The sequence below is a fragment of the Condylura cristata genome, unplaced genomic scaffold (assembly GCF_000260355.1).
Source record: "Condylura cristata isolate star-nosed mole 26May11 unplaced genomic scaffold, ConCri1.0 scaffold00004, whole genome shotgun sequence".
NCBI lineage: Eukaryota > Metazoa > Chordata > Mammalia > Eulipotyphla > Talpidae > Condylura > Condylura cristata.
In genome coordinates, this window is record NW_004567105.1 from 49,186,292 (window position 1) to 49,213,835 (window position 27,544).

At 37.6% G+C, this 27,544-nt stretch overlaps 1 protein-coding gene across 11 annotated transcripts in view; it reads left to right on the forward strand.

The window, feature by feature from the left end:
- Positions 1 to 27,544, forward strand: part of MAGI1 (membrane associated guanylate kinase, WW and PDZ domain containing 1) — a 600,870-nt gene that overhangs the window by 341,336 nt on the left and 231,990 nt on the right. For all 11 annotated transcript variants that reach the window (XM_004675998.2, XM_004675996.2, XM_004675999.2 and 8 more), the window contains exon 2: positions 19,274 to 19,390. In XM_004675998.2, coding sequence (XP_004676055.1) covers positions 19,274 to 19,390 — 117 coding nt within the window. The remainder of the gene's footprint in view (positions 1 to 19,273; positions 19,391 to 27,544) is intronic.

A 27,544-nucleotide genomic window follows, 5' to 3' on the forward strand; every position in this document is an offset into this window, starting at 1 on the left:
CATAGAGGGGGAAATATTTAGGTTTTCATTGATTATATTTCACATAATGTAATTTGAGGGGTTTTAGGTGTTTTCTATCTACCTGAAGAGATTTCTTTTTATTCATAGTTGTCTGAGACATTTTTCTTTAATGGGGGTTGAATTTTTTTCAGGTATTTGATAAAAGCTGATAATCTTTTTTCTTCTTTTGCCTGCCTGTTGGTATTGTGGATTACAGTGATTAATATTCAAATATGCAGCCAACCTTGCATCCTTGAAATAATCTTGATTGATTATAATGTATAAGTTTTTGTATTTATTGCTGAGTTCAATTTGCTTATTTTTGAAAATGGTCTTTAATTTCATAAGAGATATTGCTTTACAGTTTTCTGTATTTGGCTTTGCTTTTTGTATTGTGATAATAATAGTTTATTCAATAAATTGGTACATATTCTTTCCTTGTCAGTTTTTAGGAGAGATTGTATAACATTCTGTTAATTTTTCAGGCCTTGGTAGGATTCTTTAGTAAAACAATATGGGCTGGACGATTTACTTTTGGGAATTTTACTTTACAAATTCGACTTTCTTAATAGTCTAAGGCTAGCCATTCATTTATGGCTCTTTTTAAATATGAAAATTGCAGTCATTTTTTCAATTAACTTTTTAATTGTTCTTTCTTTGTCCTTTCCTTTAGGACTCCAGTGATACCAATATTTGATTCTTTGTTATCTCTCCAGGCTCTCTATATTTATTTTTGCATTTATTTTATCACTTTTTCACATTGGGTGATTTTGAATCTTCTGCCTTTAAATTGGTTGATTTTATTCCTATTTCCCCTTCATTTTGCTGTTGAGCATTTCTATTGACTTTTAAAAGTTTCACTGATTTTGACTTATAGTTCTAAAATTTCCTTTATTTTATCTTTATATCTTTTATACTTTGTTGAGACATTGTACTTTCTCTTTTGTTTCAGCTGCATTCATAATGCGTGAATCATTTTATAACAAATGTTTTTAAATCCTTGTCAGATTATTCTAAATTCTCTGTTATCTCAGAGTTGGTGTTGGTTTCTCTTGATTACAATTCAGCTTGAGATTTTTTTTTCTTCTGGTTCTTAGAATGATGGGTGATTTTCAGTGATAGTCTGAACTTTTGGGCTTTTATTTCATATGACTCAGCTTCTTCCTAAAACCTGTGTTTTGGGTGCTTTGGTTCGATACTATTTTGGCAGGGGAAGGGGGTTGACACCTTGTTACTTCCAGGGCTGGATTGAAGACCAACTTCTTCACTGCTCTCCCATTGACACTCAGTGGGAAAGTAGCTTTTTATTATTGCTAGATTGGGCAGAAATTCTGACTTACGTGGGAGTAGGGAGTGGGGGGTGTTTTCATTTTAGCCTAATAGATGAAATTTCTCTCTCTACTCATTTTCTGACATCATTCTATCCTTGAGAGGGTAGATTGGGTGACCCTGTTACAACCTACAAAGGGTGAAGTCTCAGCTCCCTACTTTATCATTACCGTAGTACATATCATCCCTGCCCTTCACCCCATCCCCAAGTGGTTTGTCTGGAGTAGAGCAGTTTTTGACTAAGAGTTTTCTGTCTTGCAGGCCTATTTCTTTTTTAGATAGTTGGCTAGAGAGATAAGGCTTTTGTTGGACTTTACTTAGTTTTTACCCATTGGCATTTACCGACTGCTAGCTCTAAGACTCCAATTCTGGGACATGTAAGGCATTAAAAAAAAAGCCATGGAACTCATCTCTATGCTGAATCCTATCCTGAGGTTTGCATTGCAGACTTTTTGTGTGTTTACTAGATGATACCCAGTGTCTGTAGTTGTATGTAGAGGGAGGAATAGGGAAATGCATACCCGCCCCACCTCCCCAAAAGGGAAATGTTTACAGGTAGCAGGTAGACATTGACTTGGCTGAATAATCCATAACATTTAATAGTGGGAGCTGTTGAATTGGCATGAGATGTTTGTTATCAGCATGGTTTTAAAGGAAATGTTAATTACTAAGAAAGCTGGTTATGTGCATTTATGCAGTTCATTTCACTATACCCTGAACTGGAAAATCACTTATAGAGGGTAAAGAGGGGAAGAGCTGAGAAATCATAACCTACTCCACCATCTAGCCTGCTCCAGTTCAGAAAGTCACATGAACCACCAAGTTACTTTCTCCCTGTGTCTACTGGAGGTCCTACATGCTATATTTAAGCCAAGAACTGATTTTGAAAATATTTTTCTACTTCTGTTTTGTTAAACGTTTTCCTTGGCATATTATGTTAGGGCTTGTTCTACTAAAGCTTAGCTGAGCCTTCTGTTTCTGCAAACTGATTTGGCTTGCACCACTCAAACATTAGGCCCTCCTTTTTGAACAGAACTCTTTTCTGGAGATAGTGAAAAGTGTGTTCTAATTTCCAGGCAGGTAATAGCTATCAAATGAGAGATGGAGCTTTTGTTCCTTAATTGTTACTCTTTTATATATGGATCTTCTTTTTTAGCTATGTTATGCTCAAGTCTGTTTGACTACATTTTCTCTTTGCAGAATCATTCTAATTATGCCTAGAAAAGCAAATGTTAAGCTAGTCTTCTTTTAACAAGAAAAAGGAAGGAAAGTATAACTGCTTAACTTTCACAATCCGATTTTCCTTGAACTTGTAAAGATACCAGTGTAATTTCAGATTATATAAATAAAACCTACATATCAAGTTACAGATAGGGGTACCTAGGTAAGCAGTGCAGAAATAGTTTATTTGGTTTCTAGATGAAGAAAGTTTTTTTCTACTAAGCTTAAAAATTTTAGTTGGCTGATGAAAAAATTCTGATTTTTTTTCCTGCTTATTTCTAGGATTGTTTTGAAAAGAAGAAATAGCTGTCATAGCTCCTAAATCTTTGAACAGCAGCAGAATAATACCTCATTAAAAAAATTGATTATTCCTTTGAGCACAGAAGGGCTACACCAGGATATGGGACTTGGTGAGCAGCATCAGTTGGTTTTGGGGCTTGAAGAAACCTTTTGAGGTTGCACCTGGCTTAGTGCCAGCTGAGTGTAGACTCCATTGACAAAAATAGTCACCTAATTCACAGCAGTCACATTTAAGTTCTGTCCTGTTTGGGTGAAACTTCTATTTATTCTTTCATCTTCTCTACTTCTTCTAAATGTGCTGATTCCTTATTGAGCTTGAGAAGTCAGTCTGTGCATCTTTGAAGATATCTGTATTATTATTTCAATGTGAGGGAACCCCGCATTTGTTCTCGAAGAATGCCCCTTCTCACCTTGGTCTTTGTCATCGATTACAACCTGCAGAAACTGTCATCCCTCCCCAGCCCCTATCCCACCCTTTCCATTTGATGTATGTTCTTCAAAGTAAATATAAGTTAACGTATGACTTTTCTCAGGAATTGGTGTGAAAGTGAAAAGTGTGAAAGAGCTGCAGTGAGCGACATCAAAGTGCGGGTTACTAGGAGTCCCCTAATCCTTTGAGGTGAATTTTCTACCTGGCTCTTTTGAGTTTTCTTCCCTAGTTAGAGCACAAGGAAACCCAACTTAAATTCCCAGAGCAGTAACTCTAAGAGGGTGTTACAATATTTTTACTTCCCTTTTCCCTTGATGTTCTTCAATCCCAGCTCCCCCGCTTCTGGTTCAGAGTCTTATATTCTACTTTAAAGCTCAGGGCACTTCATCTTAGGAGATCCTATCAGATGCTCCACAAACAGAAGTTTCTTCATATTCTGACAATTAGTGAATCCACTGGGAATTCAGGATCTGAGAAGTAGGATAGGCTTAGAATCCTAACTACACTTCAGAACAACTAAGGGAGATGAAAAGTAAAGAAAACACATCCCTCTTTGTTGCCTATGGATTTTTCCATATTGGTGTGAGGGGTTTTTTTTTGGGGGGGGGGAGGGTAGCAATAAGAATACTAGGCATGGGTATTATTTTAGATGTATGCAAGGTGGTTTTAACATTTGGTAATGCTCAGTCCTTTGAGATAACATCTAACTACTATTTATTCTTTCCCCTAGCTAGCCACGTAAGGACTCTGTTATTAGAGCATTCCAAGACCTGAAGAAAGAACAGCTCTGTGCTTGTTGTTAGCACTATGGGGGGCAGGGATGCCCAGTAGATTGAATTCATTCTGGTACTCATGGTAATTCTCAAGCACCATTACCTAATTTTCTTTTTCAATATAAAGCAAGAATTCTCAGTTGTGGTTTAACATTGCAAAATTTATTAAAAATCACCTCAATATCTATAGATAAATTTCTCCCTCACTGGGATGCATCTGAAACTAAGCAATGAAAAGGTGTTACAGGTTCCCAAAGGCTTAGGTGTTGGTATGTTTCAGTTTGTTCTTCTAACAAATGTTGGGTTCCCGTCTCTGTTTTGGTAACTGTGAAATGTCAAGGAATTTCTTACCTAATGTGGAAGTCAGTAATTAGGTTTATTTCCTCATTTGACATCTTTATTGCCATTTTAAAAATATTATTTTAGAAGAGGGCTGAATATGTCTGTGTATAAGCAATGTGTTTATAAATGAAGCTGAAAGAATTCAGATGCTGCAATCTTTTGTGAGTAAATACTCAGACAACTTTGAATTGTTTGAACTATCTAGCATTGCTTCCACAAAATGAGGACAAATGAGCCAGCAGGCTTATACATAGCAGTGATTTATTGGAATTACTACTGGCTTGATGATCCAGGAGGGTATTTTGTCACTTTTTCTTAGAGGCATAGCCAAATTAATTTGGGAAGAGGTCCCCCAAAGGAGAAGAATTATGGGAATGGAAAGGTGAAACCAAGATAATCATCAGAATGGGAGAGACCTCTGGGATTGTCAAATCCAGTTTATTCATTGACAGATTTATGAATTAGGGCCAATTATTAGTGATTACAGCAATATTCATTAAGCACCTATTAGTTACCTGCTGTGTTGGTAATAGAAGGAGACGATGAATTTGGCAATTTTCTCTGGAGAAAAAGAAGCAATAGGGCATATGTACATATATATTTTGTGTATGTATTTATATAGAGATTATTATATCTGTATAAATAGACATGGATATGTTATGTATAAATGTGTATGTGTAAGAGAGAGATTCACTTATAAATGTTGGCTTACACAGTTAAGGAGGTTAAGAAGTCCCTAGATCATCACTGGCAATCAAGAAGCCCAAGAAAGCCCACAGTATATTTCTAGTCTGAGTCTGAAAGGCCTGAAAAACGGGAGAGTTGGTGGTGTATTTCCAGTCTGAATGCTGGTAGGTTAGAGGCTCAGGAAGAAGATGTTTAAGCTCAATTCTGAGGGAAAGAAAAAGTTGACATCCCAGGGAAAATGATCAGGCAAGAGGAATGCCATCTCTTTCATGGGAGGTCAGTCTTTTGGTTCTATTCAGGCTTCCAACTAATTAGAGGAAGCTTACCTAAATTGGTTGGGCAATATACTTTGTTCAGTACATTAATTTAAATGTAAAATCTTGGCAGAAACATGCAGAATAACATTTGACCAATTTATCTGAGTAAGCCTGTTGCCTTGTCAAGCTGATAGCACAGATTTAGGTCTCAAATTCTGCTCTTCTCTCAGAGTTCTGTCTACTCCCTCATGCTATTTTCTGACTCATCTTTAATAAATGAATAATTTAGGAAAAAAATATAACAATGCTAAATTTGTCTTCATCAATAATCGACACTTCTACTCATCAAAATATATCAAGAAGAACATAGACAAATCACAGTCTAGAAGAAGATATTTGTAAAAATTATTACTGACAAAGGTCTGTAAACCTGGTTATATAAGGAACTCTTACAAGCTAGTATACTAAGAAAACAGCCTTATTAAAAAATTGGCAAATAATTTGAAAAGAAACCCATCAAGTGAATAAATATTCTTATTAATATGTGACAAGATGCTCAACATCATTAGTCATTAGGGTAATCCAAAATAATATAACAAATAAACAGTATAATACATGTATGAAGAACATAAAAATAAATGGGTGGAATAGAGTGAATGAATGAAGGAGTGAGTGGTGCTGGGCTGAGGTCACGTGGTTGTTTGCAGTGCTGTCCTGTCAGCCTAGTTCATATAAGCCTGGAAATCCCGAATCCTTGCTGAATCACCCTTAGACATACAGTCTTCTAGAAGCACAAGTGGGTCTGTAAAAGCAATCTGGTGATAACAGAAGTTTTAATTAGTTTGCTGTCTGACATTGTGGATAATGTGGCTTATTTAACTTGTTTGTTTTGTATTTTAGTTGTAATCATGAATCTAAAAGTCTCTCCTTGGAGAACAAACATAATTCCAGGAAAGGTGTACTTGAAATATGCCACTTTTATGTGAGATGGTGAGAAGGAGGGTAGCTAATACTTATTGAGCACTACATTATCTCATTTATTCCTCATGACCTTCTTGAAGGATAGATACTGTCATTATCTCCATCTCACTGATTATTATGCAAGAGAACAAAGGTAGCAAATGGCAAAGTCTGTACTGGTTCTACTTTAACTACTGCTGTGTTGTTATAATTAGTATTGTCATTTGATGATGATACAACAAATCTAAGCAACAGAGCAGACACTGACAAGGGGCCTCCTATGGAGAAACTTGTCCAAGAGGATCTCTGTTGAGCCAATGTGAAGATGAGCTCAAACTTAACCACCTCAACAGTAAACTTAGCAGCTGTACTCTGAAGTACTTCTATATATCTGTAAACATGTGCCCTGAACATAGAACTTAGCAGTTTCCAGTTGTCTCCAGTGTGGGCCATTTTGTGGAATTCTCTTCTAATGTGCTTTGGTTTGTAATGGAAAAAAAAAAAATTCCATTTGTATAATAAGAGACAGGTAAACAGTAACTGCCCCTGATTTCTGCTAATTTACCTGCCTTCCAGTGGGACTGCTGAGCACACAAGGCCTTTGTTTGTACAAATGAACAGGGATGCTGATGCCCAGGGGGGAAACCATAGCAACAGTGAACTGTCCCATCTCAGATGCCACTGTTCGCAGAGGTGTGTGGTGAATCACATAAATAGATGAAGCCATAGATATTGAAGTCTCTGGCATTGAGCAAATAGATTTAGTCTGCTGCGTTTGAGTTCTTTTGTCCTTGTGTTTTATTAGTAAGTGTCCTACCCATTCTATGACTAAGGCCAGGACACTGTTTTCATCCAGTTTTTGAGGTTCTGTGCTTTTCTGCACGTTCTCTGGATTTGTGAAATAAGATAGGAAATAGTTTGAGTTTTTCTTCCCTTATATGTGAAATTTACAGAGCTATGTAAATTTGGCTTTGTTCCAGGGAAAGAGTGTTATAAGAGCAAGTGGATCCTCAACTAGAGAATCCATCAAGGGTAAACCATGCTGGCAGATGTAATGATGTTGCCTTATTACATAAATCACCTTCCATTGTAGAGGTTGGCTTATGGCAGTGAATGTCCCAATTATTGAATGACTTTTATAGTCCCATTATTTATCATCACTTTTGAATAGCAGCTGAAATATTACATTGAACTGGAATGAAAATACTAGAGTGAGAAAGTGATAATTGCTTATGAAATTATGGTGATGAGAACTATCTGGTGATCAGACTGTGAAGTTAGAACTCACTCCCAATTATGCTTTTATATTTATTTACTTAGTAATTATTGAGGTAATCTGAGGATCCCTCCATCAGGTATTCCCACTGCAGAGTTCCCACAACCCCCATAACCCACCTCCATAGTCCCTTGTGCTTCCTTCCTTCCCTGTTTGTTCTTAGCCCTCTACTGCTTCCTCGCTCCTCTACCAACTAATTTTTAGTCAACTACACTACTGTGCACCTCACCTTCTAAATATGTAAGCTGTGCTCAATTCAGACAGATGAATCCTTAGGAGTGTTCTTACATTAGTGGATTTGCAACATATAAAATAATCCAAGGACCCTGCCCACAGCCACATTCACATATTAGGTAATTGTTAGACAATTTTTACTCTACCTTGGACTATTAAAATGTGAATACGGCATAAAGAAATAAAGATGGTACAGAATTCTTCATAATTTTCCTTAATGCTGACATCTGGCATCACCTTGCTCTACTTGTCAGAAGTAAGAAGTTGACAGTGGTGCCTCACTGTTACACCGAGTGTAACTCAGGTTCCATGAGCGTCCTTTTTCTATTCCTGGACTGTACTGGGTACTGTGTTGAAATTCGTGTCATGTCATGTCATGTCTCCTTAGATTCCTCCAGCCTATTGCTGGTTCTTAATCTTTCCTTATTTTCCATAACCTTCTTAGTTTTAATGGATATCAATAAGTATATGGTTTTAACCAAGCACAGTTTTATTCTTCACTCCAGGATAGACCCCTTGTTTGAGGTCACTAAGGAACAGAGGGAAAAGCATTGGACTTTGAAGTTAGAACATCTGGGTTCTCAGGCTGCATCTGGCCACTTGAGTATGGACGTGTTTTCTTCATCTGTTGTAAAGCAGGAAAGATGCCATCTTTCTCACACATTTCATAAAGACTGAATGAATTCATGTTCATAAAAGCAATTTGTGATAAAGCTTCAAGTTTATAGTCATCAAAGAAAAATTTATATTTATAATGTATGAGTTTTTCTATCCTGCATACTTCTATAAGCTGGAGATTGACTGCAGTAAGAGCTTTATTCTAGGAGTCATCTGGTAAATCTCTGTGAAGTCGATCCAAGTCTTTAAGTGTGTGAATTTACTCTAGTTTCTCGAGGACTTCGGGATGTGTGTGCTCATCCTGTGGAGTATTTTTCGAAAAACCCAGCAGAGCTGACCATGACTTTTGTTCCTTTTCAGAGGACTTCCTTACACACCTGCATACACACAGGTGCAGTCTTGGCAATCTTAGGAAAACATATTATGTTTTAGAAGCACAGACACTCCTCTATCTTGGGGTGGCAAACTATAGCCTGTTAACTATATCTGGCCTGCTGCCTGTTTTTATAAGTTTATTAGAACACAGCCATGCTTAGTTGTTTATATATTGTCTAGGGCCGATTTCTGGCTAAAAAAGCAGAACTGTCTAGCCTGCAAAACCTAAAATCTTTACTGTCTGTCTTTACACATTAATTTTCTCTTCCTTTGCTCTAGAATCCCACTCATACCCTAAATGTTTTTCTTTCCATTCTCATCTGTCTGGAACCAAACATATGCTTTTATTCTCTCTTTTGTTTCCAGCTTTGAGAGATATTTAAAGTAGGTTACTGTGCAAAGAATAGATTCATAAGGATGCTCTGCTGGTGGGAGACAGTCTCACCTTTTCCAGACAGATCCATTAAATGATGTGGGATATTGCTGGTGGTTTCTTTTCTCATAATCTGGCAATAATTGTAGTGGTATGATCTATTGTAACCCTCTATGCAAGCTTTCCCAGAGGAGGTCAAAGTGAGCATCAGGCCATAATAGAATATAGCTTGTGACCCAGATTATCCACTCCTGTCTGTGAAGAAATTGGAGTGAGGTTGGGAAGGTAGGAAATGTCTATTTCAATTACTGAAGGTAGCCAAGGCTACACAATGCCAATGGAATCTCAGTTTACATTTGTATAATAACATTAAAAATTTCTTACTTGTCAGCAGTTCCTAGGACACTGGAGGACAGGGCTTAAATCCTAGGAAGGAACTTTGTTTATACACCCTGGCTATCTCTGGAACACAGTATCTTTCAGATGTCACACCCTCTAATTCTTGAGAGGCATATTAGGACAACTTTGCAATTTATGGTTTGGGTGGGAAACTGGTATTTTTATTAAGATTCACTTAGAATTTTTTCTTGTAGCATGGTGATTGAAACGGTTTTTAGAAAACTTACCTTATTTCACTCTTTGATAAACTTCAAACCCGTACTGCCATTGAAAGAAGAACCATCTTTAAACATCTTCCAATACCCATTTCATCTCTTTCCTTTTATTTATTTCCACTTAGGTGGTGGGGTGATCTGTGAGTCTCAGTTAATTCTTCTGAAAATGGGACTGGAAATAGAAATATCCTCACTGTGTTGGAGTGAAGATTATGAGGTTATCCTTCAGCTTTCTATTTGGACTGTCAAAAGTGTTGAATGAGTGTTTGGTGTCATACATTTACAGTAGGTCAGCTGAGCAGATTTTTGTTAGATCCCTGTGGGGTATCTTTTAAAGAATTCATTGTCTTCTTGAAGGCCGCAGATTCTAGCAAGGGTTCTACCTATAGAAACATCTGATGTTACCTTTTGGTCACAAACCTGTGCACAAGAAGGGCCCAGCATCAGCTCTCATCAGCCATGTTGCTTTTCAACAGAGGAGTTGTTATTCTGCTTTCTTTACATAAATCTTTTATTTTTTGTGTGTACAGACATTATTCTACTATGCAAATTTTAATGGAATAAGTATAGGAAGTACAAAAGGCAGACAATAATGAAAAAAGTGATGATGGGATTTAAACCTTGCTTTTTCCATACTTAATTCATTTCTCCTTACTGTGGGATAAACTTTTGATTTTAAAAAAGATTTACCCAGAGAAAGAGAACAGAGAAAGCAGGTAGAAAATAATAAAGTGTCTGTCCTGAAGTGTTAGCAAAATGTTTCTTGCTTGCCCACGTGGAGAGCTAAATGTATATAGTAGTAGTTTCTAGAGCTTCATCCACATACACGGAAACGTCCTACAATTTCTTATCTCATATCACAAGATAACTACACAGTTTTTGATTCCTTTTTTTGAAGTTCTACAGAAACGACTGAAAGAACGACTGTGGATGGATTCACTCAGTACATGTATAATGAGGCATCTACGTGGAGTGGTTTGGTTATAGGTGTTATTCTTATCCCTCTGAGCCCTTGAGATTTGGAACTGATTGGAATACATTTGTGAGAAATAGGGAACTAGGATCATTTTCGGTGTTAGCTTCCCATATCTTGTTAGGGGGTTTGCTGTTGTTCAGATCCTAGGTTCATAAACTTTGACTTGTATTACTATGAAGTGGACATCTGTTAAAATATAGGATGTTTATCTCCATAGTTTCTAAATTTATTAAGTTTAAATTGCATTTCCTAAGTTTCTGGGACAATGAATACCATCCACTTAGCCCCAAGAATTACATGAATACAATGGCTTATATGCAAATGTAGAATTAACACCTTAGGCCAGGAGTTAGCAGTGTATATATGGTTTATGGGCCACATCTACTGCTCACTTTTATAAATAAAGTTTTACTGGCAAATAACTGGTCTGTATATAATCTACAGCTGTTCATGTCATGCTGGAGAATATGGACCATCTTGCCTTTGGCCTTTTACAGAAAAATTTTGCTGACCCCTGCTGTTAGATAAATGTCTGTGTGGCATTTGGGGTGAGGAGACTTGAAGTTTTCATTTTATAACACACTGGCTGAGTGTTTCTAATTTGTGTGTTTTTGTTGTTGGTTTTATTTTTTTACTTGAATGCATTTGTTATTTCTCAACAGGCCATTCTCCAAATTATTTTTCTCATTGAAATCAGCAATTTCTTAAAATGAAAGAACCATAGTTTTGCCATACAAATGCCTCTGTTAAATTATTGGAATCTATTGAAATTATTGGTGGGAAATGTTTAAAGTCATATAGTTAAAAGGAGAAAAATTACTCTTGTTTTGACACTGTAGTCAGATTACTGATACGGTTCTTCTTCCAGATTTTGGTAGAAACTCTTGTGATCTTTCTGGAATGTAGTTTGTTAGTATTTAGCAAGAATCTTTGAAATAATATTCATATTCACCATTCTAGTTTACACTAGGAAATTTTGCTAAAACTTGTATTCAAGGTTATGATTACAGCATTACTTAATAGCTTTTTTTAATAGGAAAGAAATTTAAATGTCTGTTAACATGAAATGGATAATATGTAGATTCACACAGCTATTTTAGAGCCATTTGGTTGAAGGGAAGTATATACAGAATTTTTGGAGAGAATTTGGATCAGGAGCCTTAATAATTTTTATGCTTTTTGTCCCAGTATTTCCACTTAGGTGATCACAATCTCCTCAAATGTCTGTATGCACAGTGGTATCTGTATATTGGAAGGTTATGCAGGATATACTGTGCCAAAATGTGAATGATGATACAAGTGAAGTTACAGGTGATTTTCACTCTTTTTGTGTCCTTTGTTTAATTTTTGATCTTGTATTTAATCTGTATTTTTATTGTTGTGGTGGTAAAATATGCATCACAAAATTTGGCATTTTAACCATTTTTAAGTGTACAGTTCTGTGGTGACTTTAGGAACATTTCTATTGTTGGACAGCCACCACTATCTATTTCAAATCATTTTCATCTTTCCTAATTAAAATTCTGTACCCCTTACATGCTAGTAACTAATAGTATTACTTATTAATATTTAATGTTGTTATATTTAGTATTTAATGTTATAATTAATTTTATATAACACCCCAATAATTAATTTTAAATTTACAGTAAGATGAATATTATAAGAAACGTGTTAGAAAGGACAGAATAGCAAACATCTTTTTCAGATATACATCATTTAAATGTGGTTCAGATCTGAAAGTGTAAATGGCTATGTTTCAGTTTATAATTTTGTGTTAAGAAAACCTGTCCTTTATAACTGTAAACTGCTGAATTGACACACTTTTTTTTTCTGTAAAGACTACACTACACTACAAATAATTTGCAGTTTGCAGTTTCATCATAAATCTGCCTTTTCTACAACTATAATCATTCCTTGAAGAGATTGTATGCTAAAAAATATCTTTGAAGTGTGATTAGTTTAATATCCTTTTTCAAGTTTCCCTTAGCACTGAAATTTTGAGGTGTATTAAAGTCTACATCTTAATTATAATGAAACATTATTCTTGACAATCTGGAGCTATGTTCTAGGAGACAATTTGGAGTAGAGCTGGACTTTTTTGCCTTCTTGGTCAGAAATGGATGAATAAAAAGGTCTCTAAAGTACTCTCTTTGAAAGTTTCTTGATCATGAAGATTATTTCTCCTGACTAGTGTTCTCCCTTAGGATCTATTTTCAAGAAAATAGAAATCAGATCAAGCACAGTCCACCCACCTGCCAAAATCCATCAAAAATAATATTGAAATATTGAAAATAATGCTTTTGGTTGAGTAGGAAGAAAACTATGTGAGAGGAGAAGCTGGTGAGGAGGGAACCATACAACTCAGTTCTGTGAGTGAATCATTTCATGTTGAAACTATGGCAAGCAAAATTTACAATGTAAATAATTGATAAAGCAATCATAATCAGAATAGACAAAGAAAATCTTGTCAATAATAACTAGACACCCCATTCCAAAAATGCACATGTGGATGAGTTACAATGTGGATAATTTTGGCTAAGTTACAAAAGGAGCAACATAAAGCAATACAAAACAATTGTCAGCAATTGTAAATTAGTATTCCACCACACAATTTTATTTTTTATTAGCTTAGGAAGGTTTTGCTTTTTTTTAATGGTCTGTGCAAAAGGGAGTTAGTGACTGTTCATTTGAAGGTCTGCTTTCCAAGTTGACTATTGACTGGCATCTGGAAATTTGGAATTCAAAAGGATTTCCTGCATTCCCAGAACTGAAACCAGTGGCTCATTATGCCTAAACTATTCATGCAAAAGAAAGGGTTTATGTTTCCTCCTGGAGAATTGTTTCATGCCAGGTGGAGGCTGTCTATGTGACCAACTCCCAGCAAAAATTCTGGACTCTTACTATCCAGTGAGCTTTCTTGGTGGACTTTTTATACATGTTTTCACACTGATTGCATAGGTAAGAAAGTGTGTGACTCCACTGGGAGAGGCGAGGATTCTTGGAAGCTTGCTCCTGATTTCCTGTGAATATTTTTACCTTTTTCCTTTGCTAATTTTGTTTTGCTATAATGGAGCATAGATATTAGTACAGCTATGCACAGCAGCCTGAGAATCCTCCTGGTCAACATATCTAGAAATGGTCTTGGACCCTTGATATACTAATAATAGCAAAGATTGGTCTTAGTGTAGACAAACAAGATTTCTAAAACTCTTTGTGGAGAGGTAAATCGGAGCCACCATTTTTGAGAAAAATTTAGCAACACCTAGGTAAGATTTCTGTGTCATTTCCAGATTTAGATAGTCAAAAAATAGCATCATTGTGCCCTCCCCCAAAAAACGTATCACATGATGTTTATCGCATCATTGTTGAATTCTCAAAAAAGTAGAGCCTATTAGTCTATAAAGGAGCAATATATTTTAAATTTTCAAAATGGAATATTATACAACACTTAAAATAATTATCAAAAGTTACATCAATTGATGATTATATTTCTATAAGCTAATATAAGTAAAGTAGCAATAGATTGCTTTAAATTTACAGCATGAATCTCTGAATATATAAATCAGATACAAACATGTAAAATTTTTAAAATAAAGGACAATGTCTAAGCTCATTTTTGCCCATTTAAGTTATTAAATGGTCTGAAAGTAAGCTCTGAATACTTTCCTTGGAAAAAGTTCTGCATTTTTTTCTAACCTATGTTCTCTTTTCCATTTGCAAAAACAAATCTTGATTTTCAAAGAAAGTGAAGATGCTATGAAAGACTCTTTCTCTTGCAATTTATTTTTCATTGGCTCACTGCCCCCCGACAATTAGGAGAAAATTTATAGACATGTCCCCTGAATAATTGGCAATTAATTTGAGATTAGATGCCAAAAAGTACAGTATTTTTAATGTAATGTGAAAGTTTAGGCTTTTCACTTACAAATGTCACGGAACACAGAGTAAATGTTAACCGGCAGCATAGTTAACCTTGCCCTTTTGCACATTTGCAATAGAAAGAAGTTTTAGTTTGATGATTATAAACTTTAGCTAGCTTAGCTAGTTTTAATGTAAAGCTCAAGTAGGAACCAAGAGTGTCAGCGTCTTAAGAAAGGGATCATGCTTAGTGAAATAAGCCAGAAAGAAAAAGAAAATTTTTGGGTGGTTTCACTCATAGCAGGAGTGCAAGGGATCAGGGGGGAATAAAGCAATTGTAATAAAGTAAAAATGAAAAACAACAAACAATTATAAACCAGAAACATTTTACAGGGGTTGAGAGGGGAGTAGGATCAAAACTTGGGTGGGAAGACTGCATGGGACTATGGTGATGGCATATGGCTGAATTGGTGGTGGGAGTCCCCGGGGATTACAACCAAGATGAAGAAATGCACAAAATGAAGAATGATGCAAATAAATGTATTAGATAATAATAATAATAATAATAATAATAATAATAATAATAAAGAATGGCTTTCAAGCTGCAGGGTATCACCACGTATGACCCATAAACATGTGTGAGCCATGCTGTATATGGGATAAGGAGAATGTATCTTAAATTTTTTTAAAAGATTTATTTATTTATGCATACAGAATTGGGGTATAGGCCAGAGGTGCAGGGATGGCGAGAGGATTCACCAGAGACAGAGAAGGGAGCAGAACGGGCCAACTGATGAAGTACACTGCTGAGGGGAGCTGCGGGCAGTCAGGAGAGGCCTCCCACACCATGTGGGTCACCTCCGGGGCTGGGGTTCGAACTAATGCTGAAGTGGCTTTTGCTTCTTAGTGCTGTGCTTTAACCCGCTGCGCCACCAGGGAGGGCCCTCAAATCTTTTTTTTAGAATTTTGCTTTTGATTGTTGCAGTGTGTTTGGATGCTCATCATGGCTCAGATATGTCTCTTACGGACTGGAACTCTGCTCTCCTAAGGGGAGATGTAAAATCCTAGGTTCTGGACAGTGCAGAATTTGCTGGTAAATGCTCTTGTCATTTTGGTCGAAATCCCAAGTGCCCATAACTAGAAGGTGACAGGTGTGACTCTCAAATACCAGTGTTTATCAGGTGGTTTCATTTTCTGAACTCCAACTCGAGTACTGTGCCAGAAGTATATTTCATACCTACAAATTATTTGTCACTCAGTTTCCATGTCTTCAGGCCATTCTAGCACAAGTAGATTTATTCCCTTCTAGAAACTCCAGAAATATCCTTCAGCCCAAATTTTTCTAGGTCTCTATTTTGTTTCTGCCTATTTCTAAATTAACACGATTGTTTTCACATTTATGTGCATTTTATAAAAGAGTAACTCTCAACTTTGGACTGACTTCAGTTCTTTCTCCACTTGCCTCAGTAATTTGTCCACTCTCCATTCAAATAATGACTTTTTTTTTTTTGGCGTGGAATTATTTTATTTTTAAGATTTATTTATTTATTTAGACATACAGAACTGGGGTACAGGCCAGAGGTGCAGGGGCGATCACCAGGGAGATCGAGGAAGTACATTGCTGAGGGGATCAGCAGGGGGCTCAGGAGAGGTCTGCCACAACTTATAGATCACCTCTGGGCAGGGGATAGGACTCCAGCTGAAGCTGTTGGGGCTAGCTTGCAGTGCTGTGCCCTAACCTGTTATGCCACCAGGGAGGTCCTGAGTGACTTATTTTTACAAAACACTGTATGAATATCATTTCACCCTCACAAAAATTTTGTGACCAAGCCCCTGTCCTACCAAAGCTTTATTTTTACAGATGAGAAAGTGAAGTTTGGAGATTAGTCAGTGCATATGGTCTCTAGCTGGTAAGTGGTGGAACCATGATTTAAACCCAAGCCTGTTTGTCTTTAGCCACTAAGATTATTTTTCCTTCATTTTAACTCTAGTGGGAAATTAAGAAGTAAGCATTTAGAACAGTGTATATCTCAAACTTTTAAAAATGAATTTTTGCAATATAGTTTACATACTAGAAAATGCACCCATTTATGTACACACATAATTTTTGACAACCAAACTCATGTCATCACTACCTCAGTCAAGATACACTTTATGATTTATCCCCTCAAAAGTTTTCTTGTCATGGGTGACTTGGTGATGAGAAACCCACAGGGATTACAATTGAGATGAAAAAAAAAGTACAAAATTTGTAAAAATAAACATATATATATATATATAAAGTTTTCTTGTGCTCTTTTTAGATCTTTTCATTTTTGAAAGCGTTGTAGACTCCCAGGAAATTTTGAAAAATGAACAGTCTTTGTGTGTATGTGTGTCTGTTTTCATTTTTCTTGCATAAATAATGGTGGAAATACTGGGGCATTTAATTAGTGAAGGTTCAGCTTTTTAAGTTACTGCCACATTTTTTCTCAAAGATGAACCACTTTATACTGTTACTGGCAGTATGTAACAGTTCCTGTCGTTCTAATAATCTTATTAACACTTGACTTTATCAGTCTTTTAAAATTTTGTTGTTCTGGGTCCTCCCTGGTGGCGCAGTGGGTTAAAGCACAGCACAAAGAAGCTTAAGCCACTTAGCATGAGTTTGATTCCTTCCTGCCCTGGAGGTGACCACATGGCGCGGCAGACCTCTCCTGACCCGCCCGATGCTACCCTCAGCAGTGTACTTCGTCGATCTGCCTGTTCTGCTCCCCACTCTGTCTCTGGTGAAGCTTCTTGCTCTCCGCATCTCTGGCCTGTACCCCCGTTCTGTACGAATAAATAAATAAATCTTAAAAAAAATGTTAAAAAATTTTTTTGTTGTTCTAGTGGATATATGTAGTGGGTTTCATTGTTTTAATTTCTTCCTTTAATAGTGACTATCTTTCTATGTGTTCAATTGGTAGTCATATATGCTATTTGTGAACTCTTAGTTCTTTTGCCCTTTTGGGTTGAGGGTGATAGGAAAGGTGTTTCTTGAAATCTTTGATGAATAATATTTGTTGAACCTCCTCACATTGACTCAAATATGTGTATTTAGATCACTCAAAGCCTAAGATACAGTATAAACCAAATAAACTAGTTCATATTGGGTTTCCTTGGTCTATTCTAAAATGATCAACTGTAGCAGGTAACCTTGTTTTGAACACGATACGAAATTTAAGAATTAGTAGTTTTCTGCCCCAGGTCAGATATATCATTGTGTTAACCATCACTGTCATCTCATGATTTATTCTTTTTTACTATGAGGAAGTTGTCATCTGAAGTCATGAATTTTGTGCTTCCGTGGTTACTGCATTACTGAGCTGTTTCTCTTAGGCTAGGAATGAGCTGCCTAATTTTTATCTTGCCTAATGCTGGAAGACAATCTTAACCTTGATATCCATTAAAATGTTCGCTAACTTGATCCTTAGATTATTATTTATGTTTATGATTTTTTAAAAGATTTATTTATTTATTTGTACAGAACTGGGGTACAGGCCAGAGATGCGGAGGGTGAGAGGATTCACCAGAGACAGAGTGGGGAGCAGAACAGGCAGATCGACGAAGTAACTGCTGAGTGGAGCAGCGGGCAGGTCAGGAGAGGTCTGCCGCGCCATGTGGATCTCCTCCGGGGCAGGCAGGGATTGAACTCATGTGGAAGTGGCTTTAGTTTTTTAGTGCTGTGCTTTAACCCGCTGCGCCACCAGGGAGGGCCTATGTTTATGATTTTTAAAGGAATTTACTTTTTTTTCTATGAAAAATATAACAGAATTTTTTAACTAATGTTTTTGTTCTGTTAAGAGAATTACAAGAAAATAGATATACAAGTACAGTCAAATATCTATTGCTGAAACAACAACAATAAAAAAGGAGTATTACCTAAGGTTTGTAAATCATCACATTATTTACATTGTTTATATAATGAAGGGTGACACTTCCAAAGCTCTAACCCTTCTCCCAAAGGAAATTACTATTAATATTTTCTAATAAGTACCTTTATTAACATATAATCTTTTCTGTTCTTTATAAATTTTACACAAACAAAATCAAACTATGTCCAACATACATATTTTCCTGCAATATTAGCTCGTGAAAATCTAGTTTATGGAGAATAGTTATTACAGGGGTACCTCTGCTTTATTTGACTCACTATTTGTGATAGTTCTCTTTTTTTTTTCTAGTTGGCAGTCTAAAAATGCCACAATAAGCATACTCGAGACTTTGGTGGATGTTTGCAAGAAAGCTATAGGGTAGATTTCTACCTGTTGGACTCTTGGTCAATGAACATTCTGTAATTTGTCAACTATTAAGCCATTTACTTTCCCACTAACATTATCTTTAAATGTCTATAGCACATATTTTAAATGGAAGAACCTAGTTTATATTCTTTATCATTTTAACCTGTTCTTATGTGAAATGACCCCCCCAAATTAATGCTATTCAGTGCTGTTTTATCTTTATTACATGCTTGCTTGCTTTTTCCTCTACAGAGGAAACCTAAAATAAGTCCTCCTAATGAGTGAGGTGACAGTCAGATTTCTTCCTGTAACTGTCCTGCCTATAGCTCACAGGCTCTAGGAAGCCCTATTGTTGATGTGTTCTGTCTGTTTTATGTATTTCCTGCAGGAGGAAAGCTGAACAAGGACCTGCGACATTTTCTTAATCAGCGGTTCCAGAAAGGATCTCCTGATCATGAGCTCCAGCAGACCATAAGGGATAACCTCTACCGCCATGCTGTGCCTTGTGAGTAGAAAAACTGGGGCAGTGTATTGCTGGTTGGGTATGTGAAAAGTTGGGGCGGGGGGGCTCAACAACTGTCTTGGCAGTTTGTTGTTGTAGTGACACCATAAGTCTAGGAATCATAATTGATGGTGGCATATTCAGCAGTATAGTGAATTGCTTTGCTTTTGAATTGTGTTGGTGCCGTTGACAAACTTGTAATGTGGGGCAATTGATGGATTCTTTCTAAAGTTCAGTTTTCACATCAGTGAAAAGGGCATCTTAGTCATACTAACTCCATAGTACTGTTATGAGGATTAAGTGGATGATGCATGGAAATAGTATGTAAAGTATTGGCATGGTATATACTTCTGTAGATGTTAATCATCATTGTTAATCAATCATGTAGAGCAACCGAAGTCCTTCAGCTAGCTCTCAGCAAAGGGAACACCTCAGTGGACTCTCTCTTCCTCCTCCCACTTCTCCATTCAACAACTTTATCAGATTCCTAATCCAGAAGTTCATATATAATTTTGTTTGAAGAAAATGTCTGCTGATTAAAAATCTCAAGGAACTAAGAAAACATTTGCTCAGACCAAATCGGAGAGAAAAAAACATTGACTATAGTAGGGATTGTGAAAAAGTAGGACATTTATGTTAAGGGAAGAGAGAGAAGCAAAGAAGTAGGATGGAGGCAGGGAAATACAAATTTGCAGCTCACCCATTCTTACAGCTTATGAATAGGTATGGTTCATGGGAAGATATACAATTGTTTGACACAATTTAAAACAAGAAGAAAGAATGATTGAGGTTTTATACCTTGGGAGTTTTCTTTATTCCTCTCTTCTACCCCACCCTTCAATATTTGAAATAATACTTTTTAGCCTACAAAAGAAAGGAGGAATGGGGCCTCCCTGGTGGCCTAGGGGGTCTCAGCCCTGCTACCACAGTTATGGCCTGAGTTCGATCCCCAGCAAGGGAGCTAGCCTACATAAGGCACAGAAGACCTCTCTGCTCCTCACTCTGCCTCTGGTGAATCATCTCACCCCCACACCTCTGGACTGCACCCTCGTTCTTGTATGCAAAAATAAATAAAACCTTATTTTTAAAAAAGGAGGAATCTCTGAAGCTCAAAGTATCCCACCTGTTTCTATCATTTGTGTACTATAATTTTTAAAGTTTTTTTTTTGCAGTTGATATTCCAGACTGGTAATGTTTCCTGATACCACTGCTAAATAATAAAACTCATAGATTTTTTAAGTACTGTAAATCTAGATGGGAATCTTTAGCGATCACATTCTAGAATAGCCCCCTGCCTTTATTATAATTATAAGGCAGAGGCTCCAAGAGGGAAGGAGGTTGACTGCATGTCATGGGACCAGTGTCACAGAGTTGTTTCTTTCTGCTGAGCAACAGAGCCAGATTTTCTAGAGCTAACTGAAGGATGAATCAGTATGAATCTCTGGCTCTCACTTTTTACAGTTTTTCAGCATTGGAGTTGAAAACTATTATCCTAATAGCAATTCCTTACATATGGATTAATAATAATTCCTAATTTTAATCCCATGGGTGAATCAATAGTTACCATTCCATTTTTATGCGTCATGAAATCAAAGCACAAAGATAAGGCTAAAAGGTGACCAGGGCCTCAGGGCACCTGAGTCCATTGCCCCGACTTTTAAAAGCTCTCCAATTTTGCTCTTAGAGTCTCTCTTTGAAGTTGCGATTTTAAAATCCATTTTACAAATGAGGAAACATTGAGTTACAGAGATCAAGTAGCCAGTAAATGGCACATCCAAATCTCTTATACTCTTAAGTCATCCAGGGCTGTTTTTGTAGCTGGACTAGAGCTGCCTCTGAAGTACTAGAACAACAGGTTGAGCGCAAATTTGCAGAATTCAGTAATTGCAGAATCACAATTGTTCTCTGTGTAATTTTTCCCCTACTTAGATTCCAATTTAAGAAATGGAGAATGAAGCAATGAGCACACCATTTCTTGATGCATCTGTGGTGTTACTATGGTTACATTTTGGCACACTTCCCCATTTATTTTTTCCACTGATTTATTGGACCTGACTGTGAGCTAAATGGCTTGATTTTAAGTTTACCACTATGTGGAAAGTGGGGCAAGAATGACCTCACCCTTTTAAAAACAGTGGAAAATCATGTTTTGTGTTTGCTTGTTTAAAGCCCTTTGGTATTGATGCTTCATTTCTACAAACCAGTAAATCAGGAATTTGGAAGGTGGAAATAGTTTTCTTATTACAAGAGAAAACAGGCACCGTTTTATTTTACATTTCCTTCATAAAATGGGAAGGAAATCCAGGAGGTCTGTTTCCGAGTCTGCGCCAGAGTAGGTGCCTTTGAACCTGAGCTGATCAGCAGTGACTTCGGATTCTGTTGCCGGCTGGGATTACTCTGGCCACATTTGTGTTTATTTTCATTCTTTGGCTCATGTGAGTGGTAAAACAGAACTCTTTACCAACCTGTTGTGCTAATGGATTAGGAAGCCCTTGATTTGGAGAATGAATCCTCCAGATTATGTTTTTAACTGTGCCACAGGGAAGCAAGCACATGTAATCTGTGCTTTCCAGAACTTCCTGCTGTTGAACTTTCGGTGACTTCATTCTTTAGGAGGGATGACCTCATGAGCAGGTGCTTGTCCATTCGGCTAGAGTTTTCTCCCTTTACAATTTGGGAGACTCAGGTATCACTGGAAATGAAGAAATAAAGTCCTTTAATTCTCAATTTTTTAAAAAAAGACTTTGTTTTTGCATAGCAGAACTGGGGTATAGGCCAGAGGTAGGGGAGTGAGAAGATTCATCAGAGACAGAGAGGGGAGCAGAAAAGGGGGACCCACTGAAATACACTAGTAAGGGGAGCAGTGGATGAGATTGAAGAGGTCTGCTGCATTATATGTGGATCAGCTCCCTGGCTGGGATCAAACTTAGGCTGTTGCAGTGATAGTGCTGAAACTCAACCCCTAGGCCATTATGGAGGCCCTAATTCACATTTTTTTCAATGGCATCTTAGTGTAGTATAACTTTTGTGCATTGTGATGGATTTTTCTATCCTGATTTCGTATTGTCTAAGTTGCTGTATGGAACCGAAATGCCATATAGGTCATAGCATCCCTATTTTACAGGTCAGAAAAATGAAGTAACATGTGACTTCCTCAAAATTGTACCCCTTCTAAATGCCACATTACTCACTTCTCATCCAGTGCTATTTTTATGTTAATTTTTAACAGCTTTATTGAGATAGAATTCACATACCATCCAATTCACCCATTTAAGTGTTCCTCCAGTGCTATTTTTGCTACAATTATTATTCTTCACTCCCCTTTTATTTTGCTTTTATTCAAAAACTTTTATTACTTCCACAGTAAGGGAAAGGTCATCATAGCTGGAATTTAATTATATTTACCACTGAAAATCACCATGAAATAAAAAATTATGACAGAAAGAGGAATGGATGTGGAATGAGTCAGAAGTCCCGATGTACAGTCAGCGTACTGATCTGTAGCTGGATGGCCTGGAAAAGCTCATGGAAACCTCTCAGAGTCTCATTTACACCATAGTAAAATGGAACTGGTCAAGACCCACCCACTCTGATCCCCTTCTCGCACACAGTAGGTCTGACTGCAATGCCTTTTATGTGTCTGCTATGCTATTAGAACCCAACTCTTCTGAGCTTAGGCCCTCTATATACCTCAGTGAGCAGCCCTTCCCTACCTTAGTCCCTGAATCTGAAGGTAACTGTTGAATGAATGAACAACAACTGAAGAAATAGGTAAAACTGCTCTTTTTCTCTTCTTCCTACCCCTTTGGTTACTTAGCATTTGGAGAAAACAGCAGGGTGCTTTTGCCATAAAGTTTTCAGAATAAAAGCCAGTTCATATACTTGGCCTCAGAGATGGCTGATGTGGACTCTACTGTTCGCTTGATTACTTAGCTGGTGATCCAAGCCCTGAAGGAAAGAGTCCAGGCTACCCTGAGCCTGGAGCCTGTGCCCATTCCTAGCTCCTCCTAACTGCGGTCCAGATATTGCTTTGCCTTCTGCATTGATAGACTTCCTGTTTTATGCCTTCTGCATTGATAGACTTGCTGTTTTATGCCTTCTTGTCCTAGCCAATGTGACTACAGTGAAGATTCTTGCTTTGGCATGGCTGCTTTTGCTGTGAAGATAAATGTGTTACCTGACAAGGCTTGTCACTTATGATACAGCCTCTGTCAAAACAAGATACAACTCATCCAGTAGAGCCGGCTCTCTTCCTAACTGGGCTCAGCTCTGTGGAACTCATCTTTCTTTGCAAACAAAGGCCATGAGAAAGAGGAATGATCAGTCAGTTATGTTCTGTAGCTTACCCACTTTGTTGATCAAGACTGTCTCTGATACTGAGACCATTGTAACCTGTCTAAGAGGCATTGATCATTCACTTACAGCAGTTACAAAAAGGATTAACCGTGTATGATCTATAAAACAACTTAAAATGGGTGTGGTGAACACGGTTGATACTGGTCTTTATTGATAGACATGCCAGGCTCACACAGGCGTTTTAGTACCTGCTAATAATTGGTATTATTATTTTGAATGTGACTGTGATGTCTGGGTTGTAAATTGCCTATGATACTATTTGAACCTATTGATTTCTCTTAAGCAAGGTTGTTTCTATCACTTCTCATTCTACGATTAAAACTGATAATCTGAACTGGGCTGATTTATCAACAAGAAGGCAGGATAAGAACTGAGTACTGCAAAATTCCCTTTCTACTGGCCTATGCGTCCGTATGTTCAGGTTGTGTTTGATACAAGTCAGATGGGTCAGACTGTGATTCATAAGCTAGACATTTCTACAAACATTCCTGGGGCTGATGAGATAAAAGTCATTGGAAACTTTTCACCGTGGTTATTGCCTTTGTCCTCCTAACAAAGTAAGTCCTGTTTAAAATTAAAGGATTGCTTTAGCCTTTATAAAGCTAGCCTGTTGCAAAACTGTGACTGGTAATAACAAATAGCTTCCCAATGTTTGGAAACCCACTGTGTACTGAGCTCCTGCCATAATATACTTATAACCTATAAATCTCTATATAAGAGCTATATCTTATCTGGATCTACATATTTATTTGTGATCTCATCAATGACACAATATTAAGGATCTGAATGAAAACCAACCAGTCTTTTAAACCTTGCCTTTTTTGGTTCAGTTACAATGTTTGTTGCCCATAATCTAGTTACAACTTGTCTTCCTTGCTTCTCTGTCAGCTCTTAATTCTTTCTCTCCTTGTCTCTTCTACTCCTCAATACTGTATTTCCCACACGCCCTTACTGGTCAGTGTCTGGGAATGCCTACCACCCACTGACCCACCTCTTTACTGCCTATACCTGACTTTATCTTTCTTCTCCATCAATACAAATTTGTTCTATGATGGTTTCATACTAGGTTATCTTCAATGAACAGGAGTTGAAGAAGAAGGAGCTTGCTCATACTGCACTATAGGATTCTCCATCCTATTTGATATATAACTGGTGACTTCACATGTGGTGCTAATAGAAACACCCTGTAAAATGGATTGTTCTGGTAATGAAGTAGATTCACAGGTGGGAATGAATCCCTGTTTTTGATTTGTTGTTGTACTTTTTATACTGCTTAACAAAGTTACAAACACAGAAAATACTTTAAACATAAGGTTGTCAATATCAAGAGGAGGATTCTCTCCTCTGCTTGTTGTATTTCTCCTCATATGTAGTTTCCAATTCTACTGAGTTTTAAATGAAATTCCACTTGTGTTTTTAAAAGTAATGTAATAATAATATAATAATCCAAAGGGTTTTGTGCCAAATTAAAAATTATGAGATTGGGAAAAAACTTGGTAATTGTTCAGATGCAACTTGAAATTAGAATCTGGACTCAAATTCTAAAAGTTGTTTATCCATAGGAACATATGGTAGGTTGCAAAAGTTGGTAAAGGAAGTAGGAAAGTACTTTGTTGTTCTGGGTCCACTTATTGAAAAACATTTAGCCCCTGACAGCTCCAGCCTCCTCCCCAATAATCAGTAGTACTGATCATGTGCATGCAACAACCCAAAACAAAATACTTCTCATTTCTACAGTGCCCCTTAGAAAGCTTTGAAGCTACGAGGTTTTATGCTTACTTTCTGTCATGCCACCTACGAGTTCACGAAGAATATGAGGACACCAACATTCCTGGACTGGACAGGTCTTCTGCCTCTTGTGCCCAGCACATTCAGGTGTTATGGCTTTCTTTTTTTCTTTTTTAAAGATGTATTTATTAATACATACAGAACTGGGGGACAGGCCAGAGGTTCAGAGGTGGTGAGAGGATTCACCAGAGACAGAGTGGGGAGCAGAACAGGCAGATTGACAAAGTACACTGCTGAGGGGAGCAGTCAGCAAGACAGAAGAGGTCTGTTGTTGCACCATGTGGGTCATCTCCCTGGCTGGGAATTGAACTGCTGCTGGTTGCTCCTAGCTTCGCAGTACTGCAGTTTAATCCATTATACCACTGGGGAAGGCCCAGATTTTTTTTTTCCTTTTTTTAAGATTTGATCTTTTATTTTTGTGCAGAGAAACTGGAGTATAGGCCAGAGGTACAGAGCTGTGAGAGGAATCACCAGAAACAGTGAGGAACAGGCAAATTGACTGAGATACACTGCTAAGGAAGCAGCAGGCCAGACAGGAGAGGTCTGCTGAACCATGTGGGTCAGCTCCCTGGCTGAGGATCCATCTCAGGCTATAATGGTGATCGCACTGAGACTTAACCCCTAGGCCATCACGGAAGCCCAAAAGTAGTGGACTAGAGCAGGCTCACCACTTAACGAATTTTGTTGATTTGGTAGGTATAGTCAAAGTTCCATGAGTCATTTACATTATTCTGTGCTCAGAATGATTGAAGTGTAAGAGAAGTTTGGAGGCACACAGTGGTGAGCCTGGCAGTACAGAAGTCTGCTATTTAAAGAGCTTCTGTTCAGGCAGCTCTCTGCCCATCTGTGTCTATGCAAGTGTCTCCTTGCTCCTTTACCCATTAAACCTGTCCTTTTAAAATGTAATAAATAAATAAAGGTCCTCTCTTCAGCTCATACTTCTTTCTTCCATATCCTCTCCCCTCCTCTTTCTAACATGACTTCTCAAGACTGGCTTTCTCTCTTCTCTTTTCCAGGTGTCATTTGACTTTGGGTCTTATATATATATAACTTAGATGAGTCTTTGGGGGCACACAGCTAAATTTATTTATTTATTTATTTTCAAAGACTTATTTATTTATGCATACAAGAACTAGGCTGAAGACCAAAGGTGCAGAGGGTGAGAGGATTCACCAGAGACAGAGTGAGGAGCAGAACAGGCAGATGTACTGAAATACAATGCTGAAGGGAGCAGCAGGTGAGACAGCAGAGGTCTGCTGTGCTGTGTGGGTCACCTCCCTGGCCAGGAGTGGAAATCCTGGAGCAGTGGCTGCAAATGGCCTCAGAGTGTTGACTTGCACCATGAGGGAGGACCCACACAGCTAAGTTTAAAAAGGATTTTCTGATGCATGTTGAGTAGCATTCTGACACTAGGTGCTAGGCAAGAACTTAGTGAAGTTTGATAATTGGGTGACTTGGTAATCGGCTTGCTTAAAGCACCACATTCTCTGCATATCCACAGCATTAGCTTTGTATACCTGTTATTTGTTGTTATCCCTAATTGCTTTGTAGTGGGTGGAGTCATATCAGAGAAAAAGATAAAACGTGTAGGCCCTCCCTGGTGGCGCAGCAGGTTGGGGTGTAGCACTGCAAGCTAGCCCAGCCGCTTCAGTGCCAGTTAGATCCCCAGCTGGGAGATGATCCATATGGCACAGCAGACCTCTCCTGTCTTGCTTGCTGCTCCCCTCAGCAGTGTACTTCATCATTCTGCCTGTTCTGCTCCCCACTCTGTCTCTGGTGAATCCTCTCAATGCCCCTGCACCTCTGGCCTGTACCCCAGTTCTGTATGCAAAAATAAATAAATCTTTAAAAAAAAGATAAAAACTGTAAACATGTAAGTTCATGGCTTGATTCATCTGTTAATACATTCATATAAGTGTGGTTTGGCTGCTAGTTATTCAAAGGTTCTCAGGGTGAGGAAAGGGGAAACACCACAGGAGATCGATGTAATTCTACTTGTTTTTTTTTTTTTTT